Source organism: Myotis brandtii, unplaced genomic scaffold (genome assembly GCF_000412655.1).
Source record: "Myotis brandtii unplaced genomic scaffold, ASM41265v1 scaffold1403, whole genome shotgun sequence".
Classification (NCBI taxonomy): domain Eukaryota; kingdom Metazoa; phylum Chordata; class Mammalia; order Chiroptera; family Vespertilionidae; genus Myotis; species Myotis brandtii.
In genome coordinates, this window is record NW_005355009.1 from 12,278 (window position 1) to 29,412 (window position 17,135).

Genomic DNA, 17,135 nt, shown 5'->3' on the forward strand with positions numbered 1-17,135 from the left:
GGGCTGTTTCCAGATCTTGGCTATTGTAAGTAATGCTGCAATGAACATAGGGGTGCATATATTCGAGGAGAAAGGGGTTTAAAACACAAGCAGCTGAAGTATCCCATGCCTGACCCCCAACCTTCCCTGCCTCCTTAAAAATTGTGAGGGCAAATAAAAAATCTTGTGTCTCTCTATAATTATTAGCAATTGTGTTTATGTTTTGATCCCTTTGGGTTCTGTTTTTGTTTGTATGTTTTATGTGTATAGTGTTTTTTACCTCCAAAAAGTATTGTTAATTTTAATATTTAATTGGCTCATAAATTAAGAAATAAACTAAAAAAACACACATTATTTTCAGGATCACATTGAAAGGTGAACATGGAAGGTTCGCATGCTGGTGCACGGGTAGGCTAAATAGCCATCTCAGATGGTGATTAAAGAAAAAGTGAATTTACTTAAGGATGAAGGATGGGTGGGGAGGGGGGATCCAAAGGGAAGGGCTGCACAGCACTGAGACAAAGCTGTGGCCAGATGATGGCAACACCCAGGAGCTGGAGTTTCATCCTTACATGCAGCTTGTGTTGTCAGTGGGCTTGGGGCTGAGTCGGTGGGCTCGGAATGTGGGTGGAATGCAGGTGTGTCACCAGGTGTCTTCAGGACAGTTTCAGTTCCTTGTAGGGGCTGACTCCTGGTGTCCAGCAAGCTTTCTTCCTGCTCTGTTGTTCTCCTGTGGCAGGAAGCTTACACATGGACATTAAGGATTGTATTGCTCTACAGTCCTAACTCACACGTTCTAGGGAAATATTTAATATTAACACTAGTTTAAGTTTGGTTTGAACAGACATGTCTTTTAGAGTTAAACTTTTCTTCCGTCCTTTTGTTACCAGTTGGGGTTGCCAGCTGGGACCTCGGTTCTTTTTGTCAACGCAGAAAAGATGTTCATGTCAACAAAAATTAAAGCAAAATGGGGTTTATTGCAGATTTACTCCAAACGAGGAGTGGGCCAGTCAAGAGACAGAGAGAGAGAAGGGCGGGCTGCTGTAGCTCACTGGAAAGTCAGAGTAAAGGGGACCTTGGAGACAGGTTCAGGGCTTAGCCCAGGACGAGCGGCTGCTGGGGGCTGTTTCCAGATCTTGGCTATTGTAAGTAATGCTGCAATGAACATAGGGGTGCATATATTCGAGAAAGGGGTATTTTAAAACACAAGCAGCTGAAGTATCCCATGCCTGACCCCCAACCTTCCCTGCCTCCTTAAAAATTGTGAGGGCAAATAAAAAATCTTGTGTCTCTCTATAATTATTAGTAATTGTGTTTATGTTTTGATCCCTTTGGGTTCTTTCCACTACTTTAAAGACTTACTATGTCCTCTTTGCATGTGTATTCCTCTTAGCTGAGGCGCTGTTTGTGGCTGTGAAGGAATGACAATGTATCTATGTTTCATTGAATGGGAAGATCCTTAATTGTCAAGGCTTTTACTTCTCTCTGTAACAGCACACAATGGAAGGCCATGGTCCCGACTGTTGTAATGATGCAACCACTATGTTCCCACCAATGGACACCCCAGAACATATCCTGAGCACCTGGTGGGCCTCTATACTTCCTTAACACAGTAAGCTTTCTGATCCACAGGGTTTGCATTCCATCTCCAAATGACTTTAGGAATAATTTGGAGTTCAGAATGGATGCTTAAAATAACCCAAAGCTTAGGACTAGTACTGTGTAATGTGAAGTGCAGCATAAAACAAAACCAATACCTTCATTTCAAGTTACAAAAAAGCGGTATTGCCATGGAGACCCCAGGAAGGACTGCTCCAGCAGGAGATGGCTACATAAGAAGAGGTTCATGCAAAACTTCTAACTGGCACTTCCCATGAGAAGATGGGCATAACAAGAACTGATGCTGTTGGAAATACATATTCTTCAACTTGATCCAACAAAGTGCTTTAATATGTAACATCTCTCAGTAAAATATAGTTTTGCAGGTGATTTTAAAAGTTCTATATGTAATCCATTAATCCTATATAATAAAAGCCTAATATGCTAAGTGTCCGGTCGTCCGGTCATCCGTTCAACCAATCAAAGTGTAATATGCTAATGATATGCTAAGGCCACTCAACCTCTCACTATGATATGCACTGACCATCAGGGGGCAGACACTCCAACTGGTAGGTTAGGTTGCTGCTGGGGTCCAGCTGATCGGGACTGAGCGAGATGAGCTGGACACACCTTGGAGCCCTCCCGCGGTCCCTCCCCAGCTGGCCAACCTCCTGCGCTCCCCCCTGGCCCCAATTGTGCACTGATGGGGTCACCCAGCCTGGCCTGTGCCCGCTTGCAATCTGGGACCCCTCAATGATGGGGTCACCCGGCCTGGCCTGTGCCCGCTTGCAATCTGGGACCCCTCAAGGGATGTCAGAGAGCCGGTTTTGGCCTAATCCTGCAGGCCAGGCTGAGGTACCCCACTGGTGCACGAATTCGTGCACCGGGCCTCTAGTAATATAATAATAATAATAAATCAAAGCATCCAACCTATCAAGCAAAATAGTTTTATATACTAAAGGACATTTTATTGATTGGATGAAACTATAGGTTTATCACTTTTCAATTCTACTTAGATTGGATAGTTTTCAAACTCAGAAATGGAAAATTAAACTTTGGCAAGAGTTTCGGCTAACTACAAAATTTTAGAGACATCTCCTACTCTCACAGAAAGGACATGTATTAAGTAAATAGGGTAAGCATTCCTGTTTACTTGATTGTAGTATTGGGAAATGTGCTAACTGGTCCCCTTCACCTGTTAATCATCTATGACCCTTAAAAATTTAGGGAAATGTAAAAAAAAACAGGTATGATATAAACAAATGTCAGGAACCCAGAAAGGAGGGGATTTGTGGGCTTTGGGATCTTTCACTATTTTTAAAACACTCTTTTTCAAAATAGAAGAGGAACCAAGATAGATACTAGTAGACTACCCATGCCACACACTGTCCTATTTCTCATGGAGCTTAGCTTTTTGGACAGTATTTGATCCAAACAACCCATCTAAGCTGCTGGGAAATAAGCCAGCTCTTCTCTAACACCAGCGCAGAAGCCAGGCAATGAACCTGCCATTTTTATGAGGGAATTTTCCAGTCAAAATATTTCTGGCTTTGAAGTTCCCAGTCATCAAGGTTTCACTGTATGTCACCAAGAAACATTTTTTCCCAATCCTCGCCTGAGGACAGGAGAGAGAGAGAAGAGAAGAGAAGAGAAGAGAAGAGAAGAGAAGAGAAGAGAAGAGAAGAGAAGAGAAGAGAAGAGAAGAGAAGAGAAATGGATCGGCTGCCTTCCATATATGCCTGACTGAGGATCTAACTCCTGCAACCCAGGGAATCCAACCAGGAACCTTTGGATGCACAGGAACAACTGAGCCACTCTGGCTGGGCACTACTCCTCCCATTGTAACATGTTAATTAATGTTGTAGTAACTACATTATAATAGTAGCAAAAGGGCTGGGTAAGGTCAAGAAAAAGGTGGTACAGCCCCGGCTGCTGTGGCTCAATGATTAGAGCATCAGCGCCAGCACCAAAGGGCCATGGGTTCGATTCTAAGTCAAGGGCACGTACCTGGGTTGCAGGTTGGCTGCCTGCCCCTGGTTGGGGCATGTGTGGGAGGTAACCAGTCCATGTGTCTCTCTCACATTGATGTTTCTCTCCTCCTCCTCCTCCTCCTCCTCTCTCTCTCTCTCTCTCTCTCTCTCTCAAAAATCAATGGAAAAAATATCTTCTAGTCCTCACTAACAAAAAAAAAAAAGAAAAATATGGTACATTTTCTGATATAAGCTATATTTTAACATATGGCTTCCTAAAAGCTAAGAGTGCCATTGACAAAATCCTCAAAGCAGGATTTCCATGACAGGTAAACTTTTGGGAAGGAAGGAGGGGAAATAATTACTTCTCAGAGAAGCACAGTTCCTACTCACCATCATAAACACAAAGGAGATGGTCATGAGAAGGGTTGCTATGGATACCACACTCTGACCTGCTGCTATGGCCAGTGCCATAGAACTGGCCGAGTAAGCCACAATCATAAGGGTAAATATCATGATGAAGAAGGCCTCCACCTTCGGTTTCAATCCTTAGGAAGGAAAGAGGGGGTTAATCTAACCGCCTAGCTCCCTGTGTGTTTGGGATTGTTTATTGTGCAAACACTATAATATTTGGAGAAATGAATATTAGCGTGAAAAAATTCATCCTCTATCCAACTAACCTGAGTCAACCAATTTCCTTGCCCCCCATATAACTGTACAGAGTGATTCAGTTTTCTTTTTTATACTACTGCATAAGCACTTTACAACATAACACCTGTGCTATCTGTTGTGCAATTATTACCAATTTCTGAGTGCTGAGGTGGGGGGCTGGAGGCTATACACCTGGCCAGAATTCTGCCTTCTCTCTAAAAAGGAAACTTGTCAAGAGCACATGCTTTCCCCCCAGATATCACCACATCCCTCACTATTTGCTGTAGCAGTGATAGTGAAGAAACTGGGAGATCAAGATCCCATGACCTCCAGGCATTTCACTCTCTGAGGGAGTGCTGCCAGGTCTCTGAGACAAACACCACAGAGCTTGGGATTGAGGGTGGGGTTAAATGAAGTTTCACAAAACTACTGTATAAGCTATAATGGGGCACTATTGCGGGTCATACACTCTGAAGGCATTGGAGCAGCCATAAGAACACTAGTCAGGAGCTGAGGGTCTGGTTCTATGCCCAATTCTTTAAGAAATACCCCTTATTTGTAAAATTGAGGCATAATTTCAATCAGTGGACCTTGTCCTATAGTGCTTTGTCAAATATACATACATACATATATATATTACTGGTATCTGTATGTGCATATTGGTGAACTATATGGAAATTCCAAGACTATAAGCTTGGAAAGAAGCCTAAACACAATGCACAAATGAATCTGTCTACATGTATCGAACAAGTATTTTTATTATCCAATAAGCCCCCAAATTTGCTATCTTTCCCTATCTATACACACACACACACACTCGAATATAAATGGGTGAGTAATATCCCAGCTCCAGTTCTTCCAACATAGTCTCAAATATTTTTTAAATATTTTTATTGATTTCAGAGAAGGAGAGGGAGAGAGAGACAGAAACATCAATGATGAGAGAGAATCATTGATCAGCTGCCTCCAGCACAGCCCTCTACTGGGGATTGAGCCCCCAACCTGGGCATATGGCCTGACTGGAATTGAACCCTGCCCTCCTGGTTCATAGGTCAACACTCACCCCCTGAGCCACGACAGCCAGCCAATCTCAATATGTTAATGAATTCTTTCCACATCTGTATATGACATGCCATCACTCAGTAAACTATAAAAGGGTTAAAAGTTAGTTTTGATAAAATCTTGACAAAAAATGACCTTAGAGAACAGTTACTTCATACTGTGCACAATAGACAGATGCTTCCTTATCTCGTGGCTTGGTTTATAGTTTTAAGAACCAAAATCATGCTTGCCAAAAGAAATTAGCTTCCCTCTGAGACTAAAGACACATACTTTGCATCTTATCACTTACCTAACAAGAAGTATGTTATACAAGTAAATATAATACTTGCTAACGTCCTCAGGGGTAGTACATCAGATAGGAGTTTCTCAAAGAAATAAGATGACACTCTGTAGTATCCACTGATACCAAACACAAAAATTCATCCCACATTAGTTCAAGAAGACACAGGCCAGATGATTAATCCATTCTGCTGCCAGCAGGGGTCTAACAACTACAGCTTCACCCAGTCAGCATCTCAAGTGCACACCTCCCTTGAGACCTGGTTCCCAAGAGCTCTGTGCAAGGACCCCACTTCTCATTCTAGAATTTCCTCTCAATGCCGCCCACTTAGCCCTCAGGACCCCCACTCCAGGTAAACACGTTCTGCCTCTCCTCCCTCTCCTCTGACTCTGGGTTTCCGTGAAAAAGAACTTCAGTAGCTGATCTCAGTGGTCACACAGGCTTTGCTTTCTCCCCATTTCTGACCATGAAGAAGGTGGTGCTGCTATTCTTCATGCCCCCAGGGCATCTTCAGGTCACTAAACCTTCTCATGCCTCCCAATCTTGTGATGAAAACACATGACACTTCTTCCTTCAATAATCATGCCTCCCAACCATACATGCCTGTTCAATTATCAAATCCTCCCCAGTGAAGACCTAGGCCCCTCTTCTTCCTGACCTCCTCCTCCAGTGAGTCCAAACTCTTCCACAAACCTTCATTCTTTCCCTCCCTAACAATTCCTTTCCTCCAGCTTGTAACTATGGGCAAATCTCTTCCCACTTTGAAAAACACAAGAAACAAACCATCAGCCTTCTGCCTCTTGCATCCTCCCTTCCATTGAGGGCCAAGCATCGTCTATATTCTTTGTCAACTTTACTTCCCTACCTTCAATGTACAATTTAACCCACTACTTTCTCTCCACCGAGCTCCTCAAACTTTTCATGTGAAGGTCCTCGTGACTTCTTATTTGCTAAAACAAAAGATCCATTTCAGCCTCTATCTCTTGCATTCTCTGTACCATTTGTCTTTGCAGCTATACCCTAATCTTTAAATTCCCTTTTCCCTTGGTCTCATGATTTCCCTCCCAGCCCCAGGCTGCTTTTTCTCAATGAACACTGGTAATCCCAGGGACCAATCCGTGGCAACTTCTGGATGTGACCAGTTTGACCAGTGATGGCAAACCTTTTGAGCTCGGAGTGTCAGCATTTTGAAAAACCCTAACTTAACTCTGGTGCCGTGTCACATATAGAAATTTTTTGGTATTTGCAACCATAGTAAAACAAAGACTTATATTTTTGATATTTATTTTATATATTTAAATGCCATTTAACAAAGAAAAATCAACCAAAAAAAATGAGTTCGTGTGTCACCTCTGACACGCGTGTCATAGGTTCACCATCACTGATCAACAGCCCTGACACTGGATAGCGCCCTTCCCGGAGCAGAGCCACACTCACATGAAGAGCTTCTTCTCCACCACGAAGAGCTCCACGGATGTTATGCTGCTGAAACACTGGTTGGTGGTCAGGAAGAAGAGCACCCCAGCTCTGCGGTGAGAGAAGGGGAAGAAAAGCACTGCAGTCAGTTACACGTTCTTAGATCATTCCTACCTGCTGAACTGTTTCCTCACATGATAAGCATTAAAAAATTATTCAGATTAAAGTGGCAAGAAAAATGCCCTAGCCAGTTTGGTTCAGTGGATGGAGCACAGGCCTATGGACTGAAGGGTTCTGAGTTCGATTCCGGTCAAGGGCACATGCCCAGGTTGTGGGCTCAGTCCATGCAGGAGGCAGTCGATCGATGTTTCTCTCTCATGCATATTTCTACCTTTCTCTCCCTCTCCCTTCCTCTCTCTCTAAAATCAATAAAAACATATTTTGTAAATAAAAAAATAAATTTTATGAAAGCAGCATGCCAGAATTCCTGAAACAGTGTTGCAGTTCTCTGCACAACCAAACAATTTAATTAACATTGAGGATGTGAGCAGAAACTAAAAGGGATGAAGTGATATATTATTTTAAATGACACAAAATTAAGTGTTTTTTAAATGTAATTAATAAATTAAAAATAGCCAGGCCCAGTACACAAGCAGATATGCAACTTTCCAGACACACACACACACAAAAGCCTCATATCATAGGAAAAGCTAATTTCAGACACATGGGAAAAGGCAACATTCAGCTCAATTTGTTAAGTCCTTCACTTAACAGTACAATAATGTTCATAATGATTCTGAACTAGTAGATAGTAAAATTCCTTCCATATCCTAAGTTTTATTGTTAAATAACTTAATAGACTCTAATGTTTTAAGGTGGCACTCCATACCCTTCATGTCTCCTTAAGGGTCCTAATGCATATTTTAAATACACAGACACCAGAGGGGTGTTATGGGACAGCCCCCTGAGTCAGAGGGAGAGGGCTGGCCCCACCTCAATTCTTATCTTGGCCTATGAATGAATTCAAATGAGTGACTCCAGATTATTGCGTTGTTGAAGTGAATTCATTAAGAAAGTCATTTATTAAGAAAGTAAAACATGCAAATTTATCAAAGGAGCAAGGCAAGCAAATCTCAAGCTAATCTGAAGAGCCGGTTGGGTGGGGGGTTTCTGCCTTATATGCTTTTCCAAAAATAGATGTTTAAATTCCTCTGCTGAATGTCTTGGTGCAAATTAATTTTCAAGGTCCCCCTTTTACTTGGTTGTGGCTATCCCGGAATTTGTGACAAGCACCTGATAGTTTTATCTTGCCAATCCCTGAGACTGCTGGCTCTCCTGTTTAGGGAGTGGGATGAGAGAAGACTGCATTCTTCCATCCCTCTCCTTCCTCCTCTGCTGTCTTTGGAGAGGTAGTCATCACTTGCTTCCAGCATCCTTGGTTGGGGGACCATAGGGCTTGAGATTTACAAGCCGGCTGCAGGCTGCCAAACAGTTTGGCCTTGTTTCATTTTCTTGTCTCAGTTTCCCTATTTCTCCGGCCTTGGAATTTTTCTAGCTTCTCGCTATCCTAAAACAGAATATGAAAAACATTCTGGAGTTGGATGGTGGCAATGGTTTTACAACAATGTGAATGCACTTAACGCCACTGAACTGTACACCTAAACCTGGATAGGAGGGTAGACTTTATGCTCTGTATATTTTATACCATATATGAAAATTAACCTTCCCACACAGCTAGCTTTCAAGTCATGGACTTATTCTACTCTTCAGTTCATCCTATACTTGTCTGAAACTCAAACTCTTAATGGATTTCTATAACCTTACAAAAAGTAATAGCTTTTCCTCAAAACCAAGATCCAAATGTACTTACCTGCTCTGGATTCCCGTGGGGTCACTTTTTAGATCATAGAAAATGGCATCTATAACCAGTCCCAGGATAACTATTATGATTACCTTTTTAAAAAGAAAGAAGAGTTTCAATTAAAGGTAAAAACTTAACACACCATTTATTATTATAATATATACGGCTACATAAGCAAACCACAGCATTGAGATAGATACTTTAAATGATTGGACCAAAGTTCTTGGGAAAATATAAAACAGTGTATGCTATTAGACTGCCTTCTAAACTAAAATACAAATAATTTGCCCTAGCTGGTGCTGCTCAGTGGTTAGAATGTTGGCCCACGGCCTGAAGGGTTGCGGCTTCAATCCCTGTCAAGGGCAAGTATCTTGGCTACAGGCTCGATCCCTGCCACAGCCATGGTTTGATTCCCAGTCAGGGCACAGCCTGGGTTGTGAGCTCCATGCAGGAGGCAGTCATTCAATAATTCTCTCTCATTATTAATGTTTCTATCTCTCTCTCCCTCTCCCTTCCTCTCTGAAATCAATAAAAATATATATTTTTTTTAAAAAAAGGAAAGGGAAACAAAGAGCCAAACTTAACTTTTCACAACTGAGCAAGGAGACCCTGTCAGTGTATCTGTGTATCTGGTCTGTGGTTACATGTCTGCCAACATTTCTCAAGGTGAGTTTCTGAGGGATGTTTATGACCATCACTAAAAAAAAATAATCCATATCAAATGTTTAATATGCTAATAGAAACAACGAATCTCTAAGAGAGGATCAGAAAACCCATAGCATGTTAAATGAGCATTAAATCTTCTTATACAGAGAATCTATTCAGTCTAAGACCTTCCAAATACAGCCTCTGGTTAACTGCATTATCAGAGGCAAAGTCTGACTCATGTAAATGACTAGTTGAAACCTCAGTACAGCTCTAAGACTGTAGATACAAGATTTATCAGCAGGAGGCCATAAAACACTGCTAGAGCTACACATTCCAACATTTAGAGAAGCAATTGACATACAAGCAAGTTTAAAATTCCAAAACCATTGGTCAGAAAGCTATGGCCCACAGGCCAAACAGGGCCCTTCACCTATTTCTTCAGTCCATGAGATAAGAATGATTTCTTTGCCATTGTTTTAATGATTGAAAAAAGAAAACAAGAAAAATGTATATGATATACAAATACTGATTATTTGAAATGCACATGAAATTCTAATTTCAGTGTCTATGAATAGTTTAATTGGAGCACAGCCATGCTTGTTTGTTTATATATTATTATGGCTGCTTTCTCCCTGAAATGACAGCTCCATTATAGTGTCTCTGTTGACCAACGTTGACCTGTTTCCAAAAGACATCAAATCTCCTCTAAAAGAATAGAAATTTACCCTTGGTTGATAGAACACAAAAGTGCTCATTTCTGACAAAAGTGCCAAATAACAAAAATGTCTGGAGCGATTAGCAGTACGTCTCAAAGAGGGATCGAGGCCCTTTGTATTAATAATCAGAGGGCAACAGTACTGAAGTAGGAAATTATGGTGCATGGGAAGAAGTCAGTAATGGTTCATCAGAGCCAACTATGCATCATTTTAGCAATCAGCAGAAATTCAATGATCAATAATAAAATTAACAACCTCAAAAATAACTGACTAATACCCTTAGAAATGATGGACCAATGAAAAGGAAATACTAGAGTTTTTTATGACAGTGGGCTTGAGAATAACAGGAAAACCATACAGGAGCAATAATCAACCACTATCAACAGCGTCAGCCCAAAAATGAAAAGAACATTATTTCATCTTTTTTTGTTGTTGTTAATCCTCACTCAAGGATATTTTTTCATTGATTTTTTTAGAGAGAGTGGAAGAGAGAGGAAAAGACAGAGAGGAACATCGATTTGAGAGAAACATATCAATTGGTTACCTCCTGCCCACGCCAGACCAAGGGTACGTGCCCTTGGCTGGAATCAAACCCGGGACCCTTTAGTCTGCAGGCCGACACTCTATTCACTGAGCCAAACTGGCTAGGGCAACATTATTTCATCTTTTTTTTTTAAAATAAAATCTTTATTGTTGAAAGTATTGCATAGGTCCTCCTTTTCCCCCCAATTAACTTCTTCCAGCCTGTTCCCATCCTCTCCCTGCCCAGGTCCTCACCACTCCATTGTCTGTGTCCATGGGTTATGCATATATGCATACAAGTTTGAAGATAAAATTAGTCTGACAGTGAATAGCTTTATTGAACGGAAGTCAAGTTTGCTTACTACCTTTGTGTTCTTGGAAAACTGATTCCGGGGGCTAGTGTTCTCCTAGACTAGGATCCCTAAATGCAGGTCAATGACAATGAGCAGCGTTTGCACACAGGCTCTCCTCTCAGACAGCGGCGGCGGCCCCTCCCACACTCAGGTGCACTCCCTGACATCCAGGTGAAGGCTTCCCTGATCACCTGCTTTAAAATGCAAACCAACCCCTCTCCCCTCTCTCTCCTTCCCCCTCTCCTTTCCTTCTCTCTCTCTTCCTTTCTCCACCCACCTGCTTAGACTTCCTCCATGGCCCACTCTTCCCTCTGCCACGCTATATATTTTATTTCTGTATGAGTTTAACAGCTGTCTCTCCTCAAAAGAAAGTATGCTCCAGGAGCACAGGGATTTTATTTTTACCCATTTTGCTCAATACTGTGTACAAGCTCCCAAATGCTGCACATGATCGATAAAAACTTGTTGAATAAATCACTATTATAGATTGTCTAAGTCAGCAAAAAAATTGAATTAGGTAGTCCAGAAAACTACTTTAAAATTTTTTTCTCTAAGTGAAAACTTAATTGTGTTTAATTTGTGCCACTGTCTGTTTCCATATCCCAAATGAAGTGAGGTGGAAGTGTGTGCAGAGGATAGGTATAATCTATAGTAAATTGTATCAGAATCTAATGCCTCCCCACATGAACATTTCACAGCATAATTAGAAGAATCTATCAGGTTACCTGAGCTATGGAGGCCTGGGGATTACCCAGTAAGTTTTTGAAGGAGCGCTTGGAAATCCATCTGAGTTGATGACAGAAGGAGGTGGCATAGGTGATCTCCTTGAAGGCTGTGCTCTTCTTCTGTTTCTGATCCCCAAGAGTTGATCTAACTCAACTTTTGTTTTGCTGAAGAAGGTGGAGTTGACTTAACACTCAGCTTGTTTTTCTATGAGTGGCTCATCTCTCTTGGAAGGCTCTTCAGTCTCCTTGGCTTGGAATAAAAGTGGACAGAGGGGTCCTCCAGTTCTCCCTCTGGAAGGACGGACGTTGGTGTTGGGGAGAATATAACTGCCATGTCTTCCGGTACTTTGCCAAAACCTCAGATGCGCGGCCTTCTGGCCAAGCGTCTGAGATTTCATATTGTTGGAGCCATAATTGTATCCCTGGGGGTTGCAGCTTCCTATAAGTTTGGTGTGGCTGAACCAAGAAAGAAGGCATATGCAGATTTCTACAGAAATTATGATTCCATGAAAGATTTTGAGGAGATGAGGAAGGCTGGTATCTTTCAGAGTACAAAGTGATCTTGGAATGTAAAGAATTTCTTTGGGTTGAATTCCACGGAAGTTTGTCACTGACCTGTGTTCCTGAACTATGAAACATGAAAATTTGAGCTAAGGAATAGTTTCTCTTGATAAATAAACAATGAAAAAAAAGTGGACAGAGGGAAACATTAACAAAATAACTGATTTAGCCCATTTTTCTGGAATCCGTTTTTTAAATTCTTCCCTAACACCTTAATTCTAAGTTTGACTATAAAAATTTATTAGACCTGTCACTGCTTTACACATTAGAAAAATAAGTTAGTGGCCTGACTTGCTGTATCCATACACTGGTGGATACAGCAAACTCACTCACCATTTCCTAGCTATAATATGTGTACCCTGATTCTTTTCAAATAAACTTACCATAGGCAGTTGTAGTTCTTAATAGAAAAACCTCTGCCTTTCTTTCCACTGTGTGCAAATGCATAAATTACGAAGTTTCTTATTTCAAGATACTATGTAAAAATGAACATTTTTAAAATGAAAAACACTCAGAACTGACACTATCACATAAATGTGCTCTTATACATTAAAAATACAGCACTCACAGACAACAAAATATGTGCTGAGTGATGCTATAGATGAAATATTTATGACTGCCCCCCTCCCCCATTCATATACTGAAACCCAATCCCCAATGTGATGGTGTTTGAAGGTGGGGCTTTTGAGGAGTGCTTAGGTCATGAAGGTGGAGCCCACATGAATGGGATTAGCGTCCTTATAAAAGAGGCTCCGAGAGGTCCCTCCCGCTTCTCTATGTGAAGAGGCAATGAGAAGATGGTGGTCCACCTATGAACAAGGAAGAGGGACCTCAACAAACACCGAATTGCTGGTGCCTTGATCTTAGACTTCCCTATCTCTAGAACCATGAGAAATAAATATCTGTTGTTTAAACCACCTGGCCTATGGTAGTCTTGTTACAGCAGCCTGGACTAACTATGGCAACTGGTATCAGATAGCAGCATCAGTAATATAAATTCACAAAGTCACATTTTAATAACATACCACACTGCTCAACTTCAGTCAATTCAAATGGATGATAATATGTGATTCTCTAGACAGATGCACATTCCTTCACCATCTTCGATCTCTCTGTTTAATACCACAGCAGAGGAGTCTCCATCAATGACATCCAGGAAGAAGTCGGCAGGGTTATTATAGGGCTCACAGTGGTGACCTACAGAAGAAGGCAACCCAGGTACACAAGCATGATGGTCTTAGGAAATAAAGACTCACTTTCAGGGGGTGAGGGAGATGAGGCTGGGGAGACAGAATATAATGACTTCTCCCTCTCTTCTGCCTTCACTAATTGACTCTTTCCTTTTATATATTCAGTCACACAAGATCTCAACAATTCTCTGTCTCCTGGCACAAAACCTGCTCCAAATCAACCTGGGTCTCCCAGATAGCTTTACTTATCGTAACTCTTGACCCCTGAAACATTCACCACCTAAAAGTATGTTCTGGCTCTTTTCAGTGCTTAGTGAAGCAAAGCCAAGTAAGGCATAGCAGGACTGTTTGGGAGAATTCCAGGGTTCACCTGGAGTCTGCCAGAATGTGAATACCCAGTTTAGCAATGGTACCTACTCCATCTGCCAAATTCAGGTGTAAATCATCATCTATTATGCTGCTGTAAATCCAATACAGAGAACAAGTCCAGCATTCTCAAGAAGACGTTACTAGTACAGCACACCTGAACTCTTACCTTGACTTTTTGTGTAGTCAAGAAGACAAATGATTTGGGGGGAAGGGCGGTATTAGGCCTTTCCAAAAATGTTCAACTGACAAGATAACTGGCTATGAGGTCAATATATTTATTAAACTATTAGGAAAAAGCCCGGCTGGTGTGGGTCAGTGGTTGAGTGTGAACCTATGAACCAGGAGGTCACTGTTCGATTCCCATTCAGGGCACATGCCCAGGTTGTGAGCTCAATCCCGTTGCGGGGGTGTGCAGGAGGCAGCAGATCAATGGCTCTTTCTCATCATTGTTTCTATGCCTCTCTCCATCTCCCATCCTCTCTCAGAAATCTAAGTTCCTACCCATTGCCAGAACTTCAAGGTACTGCCAAACAATAATAAACTATTAGGAATGTTTCTCTCTCTCCCCTCCCTTCCTCTCTTAAATCAATAAAAATATATATTTTTAAAGATATTCTTAATTGTGTTAGTTGATAATAGTAATGTAGGCAAATGGCCTTTAAAAAAGATGCATAATGAATATTTAGGGAGCAATAAATTATTAATAACTTTCCTTAAAATATTTCAGAAATAAAAAGCTGAAGATGTTAATAACAGGGAAATCAAGTTACTAGTAATCACACCAGCATATTATACTACAACCATGTCATAACTATAGAAATCAGACTATTCTCTCTACATTTCTGTTGTGTTTACAATTTCATAACAGGTAAAATATTTTTAATGTATTGTTTCAATCAATTTGATAAATTTATTCTAAGGAAGAGAACAACTGCCTTCAACTTATTTTGCCTAGAAATCCAGGCAAGGGACTCAGGCGATGGCGGCCTGTAGGTAAAGACAGGAAAGCACCTTAGTGGAAAGAGAGAATCACATGAACAGAGCCCCAACAAAATGGGCCCAATCACTCATAACATGAAAATAAGTGGTACATGGGAGCAGCTCAGACTTATTCTTCCAAAATACACTATACATAGGAGACTGAAAGCATCATGTAAAGCAGCAGCCAGCAGAATACCCCATCTTCATGACCTCTAAGTAAGGAATAGCACAGGGTGACTGAGCTAGAACCATGACAACCTGAAAAGCTCATCTTCACCCAAAGCATTGATGTCTTCCAACCAATCTTCCTGTCTACTCATCAACTGTAAATCATTCCCTCACTCATCTCATTCCTCCTTCCTGATCCTGCACAACCCACATAGGGAGCTACTTTTGTCTCTCTTGCCCACAGATGTTAAAATCCAAGGGAGCCCAGCACATGACAGTCTATAAAAAACCCTGGCAGAAGGAAGGGAGAGAGGAAGAGAGCGGGGAGGGATGGGAGATAGAGTGTCCTAAGAAAGGCTTTAGGAAAATAAGTTGGCTGCTACACCAATTAGAAATAAATACTAATTTGACTGAAAATAATTTTTAAAGCCAAATTAAAGCAAAATGAAACACGTAGAGCAAGAACCCCGAGATTTTCATCATTTATGAGTTCTAGAAATATACCTCCAAAGGTTAATTTGCATATTACCTTTTTATTAGTATAGATTACTTACAGGAAAAACAAATGTTTTCAATAAAAAAAAATGTTAAGAGGTAGAAAAAGACTTGTGGAAAATAGGGATAGCCTGACTGGAAAGAAAAATTAGTTACACTCCTACTTATATCATGTTCACATAATGCATCAGTCATTTCTATTAGACTTTACCTCCCTCTTTGTGTGAAGGTGATGGAAGTGCTGGGTAGAGAAGTAGCAACAGCCAGCACCCGATATCACAGGCTGCAAAGGAAGGTGGGAGGAAGAGCAGAGACAGCTGGATGATGGGTGGCATGATTGCTTTTATTAAGAAATAAGAAAATAGGTTGAGCAAATCAGTAAATATATTTAAATAACTAGAACCAGGTTTTTCACTTTTTGAGAAGATGCTTTACAAACATGGAAATGTGGAAATAATCCTGGGGTATTAGATCAGAATTGGAGGTCATGGGTTTTGCTCTATATATACAGACAGATATAAAAAGGTTTAGATGTGTGTATACATGTATATGCACATATGTTCCCTAGGTCTGTCCGCTGAGAAGGCCTAGGAGCTATGCCATCCCAATACCAACACCCAGATCTCAGTTAGTAAATATAAAACTCCACAAAAAGGAAGATCAGCTTATGCCAGGTCTGAGGACAGTGAGTCTGGAACTTCTGCTGTGCCAACAAAATACTCAAAATATGAGAGAATTAGTTTAAAAAACAAAAAACAGAACAGACCTACTTTTAAAGATCTCCCACTGACCAAATGAAGAACAATAGGCATATCAAGATTAATCATGATGATAACGCATTACTGTTGAATGGTACTAAATATAATATGAACCCATGAGTCTATACTGATATAAATAAATGAATAAAGAGATGATGACTGAAGTTTTTCCTTTCAGTAGAATGCAAACTAGTCCATATGGAAGAGAAGGATGAAAGCAGAATGAAGGAGATGGATGAAGACAGAAAATCACCCCTTGGTAGCTACCATAGTGACAGTTTCTGCTGATTCAGGCAGGAGATATCAATGAGGGTTTCGGTGGTGAAATAAGGCTTTATTTAGAATAATGTCATGGTAACTCTGCTTATAATATTTATTAATGACATAGGGGAAAACAGTGACTTTATGGTACAGGCTGGCAGACACCACCATGACCAACATCACCTGGAGAGAGACAGGAAAATATCAGGTTGCATGAGACTAAGGAGACATGATGTGATGGTCAATCAACTATGTGAAGACCATGGTGGCCAACAGCCCCTTAGAACCCATCACTGCAGCTGTTATGAGGCTGTGCATCCTCTGGGCTGCTCCCAGACAATGACTGACTGGTTACACAGGAGAGGGTCCTAGTTGTAAAAAATAGACCCTGGAGGAGTTAGGGATAATAGAGTGCCATGTGGACAGCTCTCAGATGGTTCAGAAAAATGCTAATGACAATTGGTTATCACAAGAGACAACATACTAGCAAATGAAGTGAAATGTTAACAAGTGGGTAAAAGGGTATGTTTGCACAAGTTTGAAATTATTTCCAAATAAATTATTAACTTA

The 17,135-nt window shown here is 41.0% G+C and overlaps 1 protein-coding gene and 1 pseudogene across 1 annotated transcript; one reads left to right on the plus strand and one right to left on the minus strand.

Moving 5' to 3' along the window:
* Nucleotides 1-3,854: 3,854 nt before the first annotated feature.
* Nucleotides 3,855-15,881, minus strand: LOC102243328 (annotated as a pseudogene).
* On the plus strand, nt 12,060-12,483 carry LOC102241508 (cytochrome c oxidase subunit 6C). The gene has a single exon (XM_005860812.2). The coding sequence runs from the start codon at nt 12,115-12,117 to the stop codon at nt 12,340-12,342; it is 228 nt and encodes a 75-aa protein (XP_005860874.1). The 5' UTR covers nt 12,060-12,114; the 3' UTR covers nt 12,343-12,483.
* Nucleotides 15,882-17,135: the final 1,254 nt, after the last annotated feature.